The 14,673-nt window shown below is 42.1% G+C and overlaps 1 protein-coding gene across 3 annotated transcripts in view; it reads left to right on the forward strand.

Moving 5' to 3' along the window:
- Nucleotides 1-14,673, forward strand: part of TPD52 (tumor protein D52) — a 132,461-nt gene that overhangs the window by 19,686 nt on the left and 98,102 nt on the right. For all 3 annotated transcript variants that reach the window (XM_072852300.1, XM_072852301.1, XM_072852299.1), the window contains exons 2-4: nucleotides 10,589-10,704; nucleotides 12,394-12,542; nucleotides 13,391-13,492. In XM_072852300.1, the coding sequence (XP_072708401.1) occupies nucleotides 10,648-10,704; nucleotides 12,394-12,542; nucleotides 13,391-13,492 (308 nt within the window). In that variant the 5' untranslated portion in view covers nucleotides 10,589-10,647. The remainder of the gene's footprint in view (nucleotides 1-10,588; nucleotides 10,705-12,393; nucleotides 12,543-13,390; nucleotides 13,493-14,673) is intronic.

Genomic DNA, 14,673 nt, shown 5'->3' on the forward strand with positions numbered 1-14,673 from the left:
TTTACCCCAGCCACAGATACTGGAAGGCCTCCAGTCAGTCTTGCCTGTTAGCAGACTGCAGAAGATGCAAATTCAAACCAGGTATAGGCTGAGCAGGCAGCTGAATCTTAATGATCAACCTGGAATTGCTAAGAATTTTTTTGCTGTGCCCCCAAAACAGCAAGCACCTCTTCCCCCTCTTTGGCAATAAACTCTTCCCCTCATCTTCCCCCATCCTCTTTTGCTTGCTGAATTAAGTGCTGGAGTCATGGTAGGCTTGCCAAAACTATGGGCTGAGGTGCACAAGTTTGGCATTGCTGTGCTTAAAGAGGACACAAATGCAGGATGTCCAAGGTGGTGAAGGTGCCTATGTAGCAGCAGAACTCTAATTTGATTAGGCACAGATCTTGTGGATTGGTTATTTAGGTAGCTTTATTTAAAGTATTGTTTGGATCTCGTCCTAGGGTAGCCTCTGCATTCCTCCAGTCCTGAAGCATTAGTGGTAGCCTATCCATTTTGAATTTCACTTTTTGTATGAAACACTACTGAATACATTAGTTACTTCAAAGCCCAGCGATGGTATTCAGTTGTACTTGAGCTGGCTTTGGTTTCTTTAGGGAAAGAGGGGTATAACTTTTTCATGTATAAACAAACTATTGTTCTGCTACACCTGAATGTGGGAAAAGCAGCTTCTCTGCAAGGCTACCATAAAATCTTATCCTTGCTTAAGCTACCAACAAGGTAAAAGTGCTTTAATACTATATTGCCTGACTTAAATTGCTGCTAGAGCCTTGGGCTAAGGTGGAAGCTGCAGACCTGGGCAGCAGGTGGTATGTGAAGAAGGAATGATGTCTGAAACTAGGCAGGCAAATATCTGGTTAACAGTGTTTACTCAAACTTAACAGCTTTTCTAGCTATGCAGGAAGTTCCCTCCCTTATGATTCATCATATGCACAATCTGTGCTGACTGTTGATGCTAAATAGTTACCTGGGAAAGCTTTAAGTACTCTCTCTAACCTTAACAGAGGAGATTACAACACGATTAATGGTAGGAGTTGTGATGGTAACGCTTTGCTGAGACTTGCTGAGCCTTCCTGAGCCACTTCACGACATTCAGTTGAACTTGTCGGTAATTGTATCCTTGACAGAAATTATGTGCCTTTGTACCAGTCTCAAACACCAGCTTCTAAAATGGCATAGATGACTTAGTACCAACCTCTTAGTTATCCTGAGTTGTTAAGGGCAGATGAGTACTTGTTCTGGAACAGCAAAATCTTCAGTTTTAAGCTCTTGCATAGTGAGCAAAACCCCACTGCTACTTGTCTCTGGAGCAGGTGCATCCTTAGGCTTCAAGATCTCTTCAGGTACTGCCTTGCAGCTGATACCTGCAGTAACAACCAAGGTAACACCTGTAACAACTGAATTTGCTTTACAGGGCAAAGAACAAAGATACTCAAGTGTGCACAATAACTATTCTAAGCCACATAACAGAAGTCTAAACTTAGGCTTCAGCTCTAAAATGTATGTCTTGCACTGGGAAGGTGGGGTACATCCAGCACTGTATGGCTCTACAGCCTCAGTTCCACCTCAAGCCAGCTGCATGTGCTCTGAGTTATCGTGAAGAGTGAGGAGGAGGAAGGCCATGTAGCGGGATATTTTGGTCATGGGAGGGCCCTTTATAAAGTCCTCATAATGAGACTGTTTTCATAGTGTAGAGAAATCTTGATTCCTGCCATTGCCTAGCTATGTTCAGACTGTTGAGAGCTGCTAAACTCTTCAAAAAGCTTCACACTGCAGAGCAAAACCTTTCTTTTTGGTTCCACGTGGCTGCTGTCTTTCATCCCCATCCTGCTTTGTCTCCTTGGGGCCATCACTTTAATTTGGAAAGTCCCTTGGAAAGAAATTAATTAGTCCTCCAGATGCACCACAGTAACAGCTAGCAGGGCCTATCTTCTTCAGGCTGCCTTTAGGGGAGTACTTGTCTTCCCTGAAATAGATGAGTTAGGGATGACAGGTAGCCTAGAAGTTGTCCAACAGCAGGTTTGGAAGGGTGGACTGCAGTCCTTTCTCCTTACAGCTGGATTGGCTTGTACTTCAGGGTGAAGACCATCAAACTTCCCTAGGTGATGAGGAGAAAGCTTGTTCAGTGAGACAGCTTCCTTCATCACCAGGTGGGATTTGTAGCTGAGAATGAGTGAGGAGTGATGGTCCTGTAAACTCCTGCAGGTAAGAGAGCAGGAGGCCGATGTGTTTAGGCAGCTTGTTTGGGAGGTGCTGTAGCAACCCAGCTGTATGGCCACTGTAAGCTAGATTAATCTGAGCAAAGAGGGTGGTTTGAAGTAAGGAGTGCTTGCACGGGCCCTCTCTTGGCAATGATCTTAGGACAGTAATATTTCTAAAAACTAGAGAATTGTCTCGGGTGACTTCTGGGCTTGTGCTCAGGCTATGCATGAGCCAGGGCAAAAGCAGAATGCAGCCTCTCATGTCGAGGCTCAGATTTGTAACTCGGCAAACCTGCCCTGTAAGCCAAAGGTACATTCTAGTGGTGGGAAATGTCCTGTACTTGTCTCTGACTACACTGAAGATGTGTTGGAGAGTTTGGCCCATATATGCTTCTGTCTGTAATGGTGACAGGCCAGGTCAGTGGGCTTAGACTGGCAATCCAGATGTCTCTAGGGACATGAAACCAACTTTTGCACAATAAAGATGCAGGAAGAGTCACGGATTTTTTTTGAATGGATAGTATGGGGTAAAACTGAATGCAGGGAGTTGCCTGTAAATGACAAGAAAGTAAGTGTTGACACCAGTAAATGCCTGTGGCCAGGAAATAGTATTCCTGATTGTTAGCAGGGATGAGCAGATCTTCATAAGGGGTTCCTTTTCCTTTAATAGCTACTTTCAGTTGTCGTAGCATGCTGGCATTGACTGGTGTTACATTGAATGATTCTCTGGGGCTGGGAAAAAGTCCTAGGGGGTAGCCTCACCTTCGCTCTCTCTTTCTGTGTTGGGAGAGTGATGGTAGAAAACGCCCAGCTCTTCCAGTGTGCCACACCTGATAACTTCTCAGTTTGCCTGATCCAGTTAGTACAACTCTGCCTGAGCCTTTTCTACAGAAGGCAGTCCCTGTCTGCTGAGTTACACAAAGGAAGGCCGCAAAGCAGAATCAGTAGCTATTCATATTAGTGTGCTTGGTTAATAGAGAGTATATTATTACTGTAGCCGTGTTACAGTTCTCTTGGATGCTTTAACTAGAATCTGTGAACAAAGCTTTGACCTTTGTCAGGTGAACTTTGCAGTATTTCTGGCAGATGTCAGAGCCACGTGTCAGAAATGCAGAGGGGCATTATATGTTCTTCTTTCCAGTGGGTTCAGAAAATAGCAGAGACCTGTGTTTCAGGCTCTGGCACTCTCACTGTTACGAGCCTGCAGGTAGTCTGCACCAGAAGCCAATGTAGGTCTGCAGCCTAAAGGAACTGCTCTTCAATTAGCTGGAAGGTCTGTTCCTGTGCCTGCTGACTGCAGTGAAATGGGAAGTTAAAACTTCAGAAGTGGTACGCTTTCTTCTCGTATCCTGAGGGAATACATTGCCCAGGCTTGACTTGGGTGTGCTGCAAGGCTCCTTCACTTCTACAGCTTTGAGCGGAGGGTGGCGTAATGTCTCTGATCAGCTCTGTCTTAAAACATCGCTCTTATGGTGGAGGAAAAGATTAACTTCCATTTGATTATGCTCCTCTGCAGGCTGCAGTGAAGAGCCCAGGTGAAGGTGTGGGGTTGGGAGGAAATGGTTGCTCAGCTGTAAAGGTGATCTACGCTGCTAGTAAGCTTGTTTTTTTAGTGAAAGAAGCTGACCTTGGAAGAAAAATAAAAAAGGTAGTGAAGCACTGCAAAACTGTGCCGAGTGCTTCTTTTAGGTAAGAAGCACTTCTGCTTCCAAGGGCTAAATCTTATACCCTTAGCATTAAGTTAGATGGCTTACGTAAGTTGATCTTTCTTTACAGTATATGTGTCAAAACGTAAATACATTTCATCAGGACGATGCATTCCAGTGTTACCAGTTCCTGGCATAACTGGCTGCTCTAAATGACGCTGGCTGAAGCACCAAGGGCATAGGGCAGTGCACTTCAATAATCTTTTTAAAACAAAACAACAAACCAAACCACCACCACTCCACCCCCCACAAACAAAACAAAACAATAAAAAAACAAAACAAACCCCAAAACCCCTCATACCCGCATATTTTTAGCCTCATGGGCAAAAATCATAATGCACATCAGCATGTTCATTAGAAAACCTAGGTGGTGTTTATAGCATAGCCTTCAGAGATCAGTGCTGCTTTCTGCTATTGGGAGCTCTCACTACAGTGTGATACCTGGGCAGCAGAGACTGGGTTCTGGCTGCTGGTTATTACAGCGGTGGAAGCAGCTGGAGAAACAGTTACGCACGCAGAATTTTCCATTAATCAGAGGAAGAAGTCCTACACAGATGGTATATAGGATAGATTACGGCTAGTAATCCTTTTGTGTCCTAGAAGATTAAGGATATGCTGGTGTAGCTGCAGTCAGCTGACCTTTTTTATTTAAATGATAGAAAATTCTTGATGCAGTTCTGCAGAGAACCAAGGCTCTTCCAGAAGCCACAAACGGTGCACTGTGAATGTTTGTTAAAGGAACGGTCTGTTTAAGTCCAGCCCCAGTTATAAAATTACAGGAACTTAACTTTGTGCCATGTAAACAGCAGCAGCTACAAGATGGCTAAGAAATCACTTGCTAGACAGCTCTATCAAATCTAATAGAGGCATAAGACAGCTGAATTTTATGAGGAGGTATAGTGAGTGTCATGTGAAGAAACAGAGGGTTTCCGAATCCTGCTATCCGGGTTGCCCCAGAAAGCGAAGATGAATGCTTCGGTGGAAGAAGAGGATGGCTGCGCACTCTGAATTTTCTGGCATGGATCTGTATGAGGATTACAAGTCACCCTTCGATTTCAATGCTGGAGTGAACAAAAACTATCTTTACCTGTCACCTAGCATAAACCTTTCTCCACCTGGATCACCTACACTGGCGAAGTCTGGTAACTTCCTTCTCTTTCTTTTCAAAATGTCTACATGGAAAGCTCAGTGATTAGTATCTGTAAAAAGGAACTTCTCAAATTAAGAATATATAAAATTTGGCTGAAATGCAGGTGTAACTGAAGGTAAAAGTTGACCTGCTGTTAACTGTGGTAGTTTATTAGCTTCCGTGTGTCATGTAGGTATGTGCTATGCATTTTACCAGCTTTACCTTATTTGTTATTTCTTAATTCAGTAGAAAGGCAGTTTGAGGGAAAACGAAGTGAGCAAGAAAATTAGCAACAAAAGGGCAACTTCTGCAAGACTGGAGTAATTGACCTAGTTTGACTATTAGCTTTTTATGGGGAGAGGTGGGAATTGCATATTTAGTATGACTTCAGAGCTCTGGATGGTCTAATGTCTGTTCTTGCCTTAGTACTGAAAATATCACTGATTAATGAAAATGCCCTCTAAAACCTTTACTCTGTTCCACCTAGCATTTAAAATGCTGTAAATCTTATGCCTGCAGGTACTGACTGTACTTGTGCTCCCCTGAGGAAGTGGCTGTTGTGCGCTGTGCTGCAGCGGCATCCGTCTAGTGCTTAACCCTACTAGTTTCTAGCTGGTAACCTGTTGTACAGAACACCTACAGCCATGCCTCCCAACGCATCCTAGTCTGGTTTTACCACCTTTCCTTTCCATTCCGTGCTGTCGGACGTGATCTTCCAGAGTAATTAAAAATATGGAAAGCTTAGCCCTATGTCAGGTGTGACAAAGCAAAGTTACAAAGGTGTTGACTTTTTTTTCTGGTGGGCTTGTTCTTTAAAAGTCTTAAAGAAAAGTGCATCCCTTGGGGAACCTCTGTGTGAACTAAAACAAACCCCTCCATGAACTTGATGAGCTGGCGGCCTCTCGGGAACAGTGGTCAGCTTTCACTTCTGCAATTACTGCATCTCCCACCTCTTCTAAAGGGGGGGGAGCAGTCCTTTGTATCCGATTTTTCGGCTTTTTCACTGAGATAAATGGGAAGCGCTTAAATTTGATCTTTCTTCTATATTGCAAAATAAATATCCTCTGTAGCATTGTACCTTACTCAAATGTTGGAGTAATCTTATAGAATCATAGAATAGTGTGGGTTGGAAGGGACCATTAAAGGTCATCTAGTCCAACCCCCCTGCAATTAGCAGGGACATCGTCAACTAGATCAGGTTGCTCAGAGCCCCATCCAACCTCACCTTGAATGTTTCCAGGGATTGGGGCATCTACCACCTCTCTGGGCAACCTGTTCCAGTGTTTCACCACCCTCAGCATAAAAAATGTCTTCCTTGTATCTAGTCTAAATCTACCCTCTTTTGGTTTAAAACCATTACCCCTTGTCCTATCACAACAGACCCTGTTAAAAATTCTGTCCCCATCTTTCTTATAAGCCTCCTTTAAGTATTGAAAGGCCGCAATAAGGTCTTCCCAGAGCCTAATCATCTGCAGGCTGAACAACCCCAACTGTCAGCGTTCCCTCACAGGAGAGGTGTTCCATCCCTCTGATCATTTTCGTGGCCCTCCTCTGGACCCGCTCCAACAGGTCCATGTCTTTCCTGTACTGAGGGCTCCAGAGCTGGATGCAGCACTCCAGGTGGGGTCTCACCAGAGCAGAGTAGAGGGGCAGAATCACCTCCCTCGACCTGCTGGCCACGCTTCTTTTGATGCAGCTCAGGATACAATCTTATAACAGCTTGTTCTCCTGAACTCTAAGCAGCGCCTTTTTTCTTTAGCTTTGCCAACTGTATAGTGACAGCCAAAATGCTCATTTTGAGTGTCTGACACAGAATATGTCTGTCTAAAGATAAAGCTTTGTGAAAGCTAACCCTCCCCCACCCCAAAGGCTGCTCATCTGAAATGACCAGTACTTCCTTAAACTGCTAATGTTTACTGCTAATCTCTGAATTCAGGCCAGAAAGAGATAGGAACTTCTGGTCAAAATGGAGAAGGAACTTGGGTTGAAACTGACCAAAGCAAACCCCAAACCAGAAAACCTGGGTGTAAACTGAATGACTCTAATGCTTTACCTACCCTGGCAGAATAATAGGGACTTAAGTGCCGTTTCCCTCAACGTGATCTGTGGAGTCCTAATCAACTAACTTGTTCATGTCTTTATTTGGTTCGTTTAAGTAGGTGTAATAAACTGCTGGGGTAGTATGTTAATCTTAAAAATACAGACGCCTAAAAACTAGGTAAGTTTTCCCAATATTAGATAAGTCTTTCCATTTTTTTTCCCCAACAAATTTTTTACTCTGTTGAAGAGTTTGAGATGTGAAATGCTCAGCTAAGCTTGGTTGTAGCAATCAGAGTACCAAACGACTGAATTTTAAATCTTTTGCAACTCTAAAAATGCAAGAGAACTAATGAAAGTTAACAAGTTGGAAGCCAATAACAACAGTTCTGCTGGTGAACAGGGAAGACCACAAGTGAGAAATGCCCTCTCAATAGCAGATTGAGCTGAAGTACTTCCATCTGTTGGCTGACTGCTATTTCCCTGGTTTCTTGCCCTGCACCCCACAAAAATATCTCAGGTGGGCTGTGCACCCTTCCTTACGAAGCTTGCTCAAAGCCAGGATCATACTGTCTGTCAGCCCTAGTTTATGGGGTATATTTGGGTTGTAGCCATGCCATTGTGGAGGTCTGTGGGTTGTTATCTATGTAGACAACTGCTGCTTGGTCAGGCTGCCTTGCACGGCCTTCCCATAGCACAGATGAACCCTGTGTCCTGCAAGTATTGAAGTGAATTGAGGAGTGGGAGCAAAGCGAGCAGAGGTGAACAGTAACAGGGGATGAGAGGGGAGGTGCCAGAATAAAGACTGCTGGGAGGGTGTTTGTATACTTCAAATGGCGCTAAAGAAAAAGTAATAAATGGGAGGGGGGCAGAAGGCAAGGAGAGCAGAGGAAGGCATGGTTAGATGTACAGGGTGAGGTATGAAGGACTCTGAGTACCAGTGATTTCCTGTCTTCCTAAAAGATCTAGACATGGGAAGAAGAGGAGAGATGATTCCCTTGCTTCTTAGTATTGTGTCTTAAGTTCAGTGTAGGCAACAAGCAGCACAAACTCCCTTAAAACAGTAGTTTTCCAAAGAGAAGGTACATTCCAAGAACAGAAGCTATTGCTGCAGGAGACGATCCAGCTTGTTTTCCTACTGCTGGATTCACTTGCTCTATTTTTGGTGAGATAATCCAGATGACTCTTCATAACCAGATTGAACAGGCTTTCAGCTGGATGTGCTAATGCTCTTGGAGTCAGTGTGGTCTTTCGTACTTGCAAACTTTCTGAAAAGGCTTTTACAACAGCAAAGCTCTATAGTCCCTGAAGGGCCTGCAGATGGACAACAAGGTCAGGAGTTGGAGGCCAATGTATTGGGGGTCGTAGAGTGTCAGGGGAAAATGCAGTTTAAATCGTTAGTTTTCTTTCAGTATAGGCATATGTAATTAGTAGGATAAACAGCAATTTGACAAAAAGGTATGGCATTCTTAACCGTTTGAGATTAAGAAAAGGAAATATGTTGATGTATAAAACAAAAATTATCTGATTGTGAGACATGAGCTGTCATCCTTTTTTTTTTTTTTGGGTGCTGTAGTGTTGTGCTTTGATTTGGGCATTAGACTCGAACTTTTTTTTCTGTCAGAAAATAGTGTATTGGTGAACCTGTAGGAACTACATTATGTTTGTGTAGAAGACAGATGTAAATCTCCTGTAGAACGTGGTATAGATTTCATAAATGCAGAATGGGGTTTCAGTTGCTTTCTGTATGCTTCCTTCTCAGTGTACTCTGTGGTAACTTACCGTTTACAAATGTTCTGCCCATGTAGCAGTGTGCTTCTAGAGGACAAGTGTTCTGGACACAAATACAAGCAGAAAACATACTGTTTCGGAAAGAATTTGTGGAATTGAGCTTTACTGGAGTTCAGTAACCTGATCAAGAACAAGGCCTCTTCTTTTCTTAGGCTTGACAGCTGCTAGGAGCATGGTTCATAGAATACCTACAACTAATTACAGACTTGCAGAATCTGTTTTTCCCTGACTTTTCAGTTGATTGTGATGTAGCTATTGATATCAAGCCTCATAATGAAATCATAGTGGTGGTCTCATTGCACATTAATGAGTTTTTGGATTCCCAGACCAAATGGTGGTATGGAGTGTCATCAGAAGCTGCTGAAATGAGGATGGAATTCTATCTGGTTAATTACTGTAGTGACTAGTAAGGGAACATTACTTAATATGTCCTCAACTTGTCTGAATTATATATTTATATACATATATATACACACATACTCACTGTCTCCCCTTACAAACAAACAATCCTCCCTTTTTTTTCCTTCTATTTTAAGATTTTTATTTCATTTATTTTTTATGATCTATAAAGCTATTTTACCTCTGGAGTAGAGAATTAGTTCTGGGAATGCTCAGTCATTCCAGGATGCAGTCTCTCTGCAAACTGGTCTCTTTGCAAATTAGAACAGGATTCCTTAATTCTGGCAAACTGTATGTTTAAGTGTTAGCTACAAAGATTCAGAATGGGAAGTCTTTTGCTGGAAAATCTGTTTGTTGCATTGAAAGGTGTTTAAAGTGATCTTACTGCAGTCACTAAGAATAAATGAAGCTTTAAAGTGAGCGCATCATAGTAATACAAATAATATCGTTCTCCTTCCTTTCCCTGAAGCTCTGAAGGCAAAAGCTGAGGAAGACCACAGGGATGTTTGGGATTCATACAGAGGAGTTTGGCAGAGATTTGGTTTCTGGATTTGGAAGGGGAAGAGGCAGCAGTGTGAGTGGATGCGCATCCTCATCAGTCCCTTCTCAGCACTCCACTGCTTTGTCTGAAGTGACGGCCTTTTGTTCCCAAGCTCCTTCTCTGGGTTTCTCATCTGTCTTAGTGTCCAGGCGCAAAACAGCAGCTTGCTTCTAGTTCCACGATATCTGTGACATTCTAGCCACAGTGGTCCCAGTTACTAGGGACAGAGAGGTTGAGCAGGGTACAGGGGAAGAGTTCATATTTGCAGTCCAACCCTTTTCTCCTGTGTTGCTGAGCTTGCTCGTTGCCGTGGCCGCTCCCAGTGTGCTAAGAATGGGCATTTTTTAATCTGATCCAGAGAGCAGTAAGGGAGGGAGCCTCTGCATTGGTCTTGAGCACCTCCAGTGCTTCCAGAGTTCCTGTGCTGCATGAGTGAGAGAGAGCAGAGAGTGCATGGACTCCTGGGCAGAGGTTGTGTAGGAACCACTGGTTGGGATGTAGCGTTCTGCATCTTGGTTTCCGTCAGAGTAGTGGGATGCATTGTTCTCTAGTCTTCCATTACAGCAGCAGTTACAATTATATTGAGCTTTAATACAACTTGATAGAACGAAACAGCCAGTAAACTGCCTCTGGTTTCTCAAGTACTCTGTAGTACTTGGGGATTGTGACTTTGTCCTCTCATGAGTTTTCTTTGTGCACTGGTACAAAAAGGCTGTATATTAACATTAGCTGCTATCTGGCAGGCACGTGATGATCTGACTTTTAATGGTTTATTCACCTCAAGGGCTGCTGAGAAGTGACTCTATACCTGAGGTTGGGGAGGATGCTGCTGCTACCATTGGTATGGCAGAAACACTCTCAGAAGAAGAACAGGATGAGCTAAGAAAAGAGCTTGCTAAGGTAAATCTCTTGCAAATAGCTTTTAAACTGGTTTTGAGAATGAAAATCTGGGATAATGCTGTCTTTGAACATACAGTTAATGCTTTGCATATTTATTCTGTGAGTGTCTAAAGCTGGGTATGGCACTCCTGTGTATTGCGGGGAGGGAAAGGGAAGGTGTCAAGGAGAAAAGAACAGCCAGTTCTAGCTATGGGGAGTTAAGCTAGAAGAGCTGAGTGTACGGATCTTAAACCAAGATGCATAAATGCCTAACCCTTTTTTTCATCAAGTGAGAAGGGGGTAAATAAGCTGTCAAAGAGAACATGGTTGGAAGCCAAAACCAAGTATTGTCTCAACTGACGTGGAGTAACTAAAGCTGTTGTTTTCATGAAGGATGCTTTGTAGTAATATTCATGTAGACACTGTTTTGCTAATGTCTAACCATGTAACTATTCTTGTCCATAGTTCATATACCAGGAATTTTTTTAAGAGTGAGTTAAAGTAGTGCTCTTCAAAGGACAGTCAAATACTCAAGCCTGATACATGCATTTCAAAAGTTGTTAAAGTCAAGCTTTATTGAGTTGCCGGTCTTTTTTCTTTTGCAGCTCTGTGTGACTTTAGGACCCTAATAAAAGACACTAACTTAAGCCTAAGGTTGGCAAACAAAGGTTAGCTGTGAAATAAGCACATTTAATACAGTCTTGGCTTGGTAGTCCTGAGTAGTATTTCATGCCAAACCAATCAGCTGAAGATGGTGAAGGAAGTCTGGTCCTGCTAGGGTACGTCATGCTGGACTTTGGACAGGTGTCCAAATCAAAGGTGCATTGAAGATACTGGTATTTCCTCAAAGGAGCTTAAGTGAGAGTGCAACCTGATACTCTAAAGTAGGGTGGTCCAGTCTGGATGAGGAAGTAGGGTTGGATGTATGCCTTTGCCTCTGTACATATGGCCTTAGTGCCTCTATCACATCTATATAGACCACAGAATGGCATTGTAAAACTGTATTGACATCTCTGCTCATGATCTGGTCCTGCTTCTGTGAGAGGCTTAAGTGACCATCTGTGTAAAGAAGGAAGTATACAAACAACACAGTTTTCTAGCTGCTGAACAGGTGCTGTGTTTTTGTGGTTGTGGTTTTTTTGTTTTTTTGTTTTTGTTTTTTTTAAACTGCTCGGTCTGCCACCATGTCCACCCCTGCTCTGGGAAAGGCACTCCTGTGGCTGGATCCAGCCTGCAGTTGCTGGCTTAAGCCACAAAAGAACCTTTCTGTTCAAGCAAGGAGACAAAACTTGTGTATGGATCAGACATGCTCTGAGCTTCCTGATACTGGTCATACATTGGAATCTATTCCATCTGACGTGGAAGGAGAATACAGGCCTGGCGATTGTCCTAGGTTTGACTAATCTTCAAGCTTCACATAGGCTAATGTTGTCTAAAGGTAATGATTCTAACTATACAGTCTTCTAGTTACCAACTTCCCTGTGCATGTTCCAGTAACAGAGCTAGCTGCAGGTAGATTACTTTCTCACTAGCTCTTGTTGTAGACTATGTTGGATTTCCCTTTTAGTATTTAGAAACAACTGTGAGGCAATGTTAAAAACGTGTTAGCCTTCCCATTACTGATGCCTAGTAGATGTTTTAATAAATACATAGCTAAATGGCTGGGTATATCACTTGATAACTTACTTCTCATCAACTCTGCTGCCACAGGTGGAAGAGGAAATCCAGACACTCTCACAAGTGCTAGCTGCCAAAGAGAAGCATCTAGCAGAAATCAAGAGAAAGCTGGGAATTAACTCATTACAGGAACTAAGGCAGAACATTACCAAAAGCTGGCAAGATGTTACTTCAACTACAGCGTATGTACCAGTTCACAATGATTGTCTCAGCTGTTGAGGTGAAAACCTCAGTAGTTCTTATGTCTAAACCCTCTGTTCTTGTGAAATAAGATGAGTGTAGATAACACAAAGTTAAGTTGCACTAAAACTTATCTGGATAAATCACCATGGATTTCTTTAAAGAAGGCCACCATTAGCCATATCATCTCTTGCAAAATAAGAATGATTGACCATAATATGGGTGATTCTAACACGCTTTTTGTCTGAGAGATCTGTGTCCTAAGTCCAACAGAATACCCTTCTCTTCCAGCCTGAAAAATTGTTATAAACTGAGCTCATGCAGGAAGAGTGTAAAGTTTCAGTTAATGTTCTTGCCAAACATAACTGTTAGCTTAAGGCCTAGAGTGAACTGCCTTCTGCAATTAATGAGTACAGAGAATGTAAGACTACGTACCTCAAACTTTTTATGGTGAAGTTTATTGACAAAACCATTCAGTACAAGATTTTAGATGCTTGGCACAAAAAATAGACCTCTGTTCTTTTTCAGTGTGTGTGCATGGTGGTGTTTTCTTGGGTTTTTTTGGTTTTGGTTGGTTGGTTTGTTTTTTAAAGTCCTACAATAGCAGATAGCATCTGTTCTGGGGGTGGGGTAGTAGGTGCATGTTGGTGAACCTGATCTGAAGTCTGAGGTGGCAGAGATGCTGTAGCCAGAAGGGATTGCAAAGGCTCAAAATAATCTCTTAAGTAGCTTGTCTGTTTGACCCCAAAGTTGAAGTATACTTTTGGGTTTGATACAAATTTACATACACTAAAAGGTTCCTTATGTGTTCTATTAAAATAACTACGGACTTAATTTTGTTTGAACACAGATACAAGAAAACATCAGAAACCCTGTCTCAGGCTGGTCAGAAGGCTTCTGCTGCTTTTTCATCTGTTGGTTCAGTCATAACCAAGAAGTTTGAAGATGTCAGGTAGGTTTCTTTTAGCTTTTCCCAAGTAGTTGCATTTTTGATTTAAGCAGGTGATCACTGAAATAAATTTATGCTGTTAATGTACCTAGCACTTTTAAAAGTTAATCTATCAAGGACCCTCAGCATCTGTTTTGGGAGAGCTGAGTGACTTGCTGCAAAATCTGCTTGTATGTCCTCACTGATGCAGAAGAGTTCTGTGGTGTGTATTTTATATATGTAAGAGAAGCAATGTTTGTTATTGCCTCCACTGCTACTCTTATTTTTCTGGTAGGATTGCAGGTGGCAGTGTGTCTGCCTCTGTGTGATGCACATAGCATTGTCATTTCTGTTCTCTGACTTTCACAGCTTGTGGAATACTACATTTAAACAACTAATGTCTTCAACTGTTTGTGGTTTGGTTGGTGTTTTTTGTGGGTGGTGGTTTTTTTTTTGTCTTGTGTGTGGATTCCTTTCAGGTGTGTTTTATTTCTTGTATGCTGTTCTACCTCATAGCAGTGGCTTGATTTTATTACCTTTTTAATAGACTATTGGCACTTTTTAATTCTTAAATATTGGCATACAACATATTTTGACTTTGTGTCAAATGCCACAGCTCATGCAAATTAGGTAAGTTTGGTGGTCATTTTTAGCACTATTGTGAGCTGCATGCAAAACTCTTCCTGGATGCAATCCAATCATATGCTTAGCTTACAATTCTTTGTTTAATTATATAATTTTTACTACTGAAACATTTACAACTATTCATCTCTGCTTGTAATTTGTTGTGAATAGTGGATCAAACTTATTTTTCAATTATTGGACAAATAAAAATTCACACATTCTAACAGAATATTGCTGCGTTGGAAAGCAGTGTAATAAAATCAGCCCTTTGTTTTAAAGTGCTGCCATTAACCTCTTTCTTGCTTTTTGAAGTCTAGTGAGAAAACACTTTGAGGTACAGCTACACAGTTACATATTTTTCTTCAGATTTATCAGAACTGCCTTTCTCTCTTTAATGCTTACTCTGGCATTGTGCAGACTACAGGCATTTTCACATTCCTTTAGGTAAGGTGGGCGCAAAAACTGTTTCTGAAACTAAGCATGTAGTCAGACTGTCTCCATTAAAATCTTTAAATAAGTTTTGTCTGTAAAAGGTAACTTCTTTTTTTTCTCCAGTGTTAGTTAATGTAAAACTGAAGCTC

This window comes from Ciconia boyciana, chromosome 2 (genome assembly GCF_034638445.1).
Source record: "Ciconia boyciana chromosome 2, ASM3463844v1, whole genome shotgun sequence".
Classification (NCBI taxonomy): Eukaryota; Metazoa; Chordata; class Aves; order Ciconiiformes; family Ciconiidae; genus Ciconia; species Ciconia boyciana.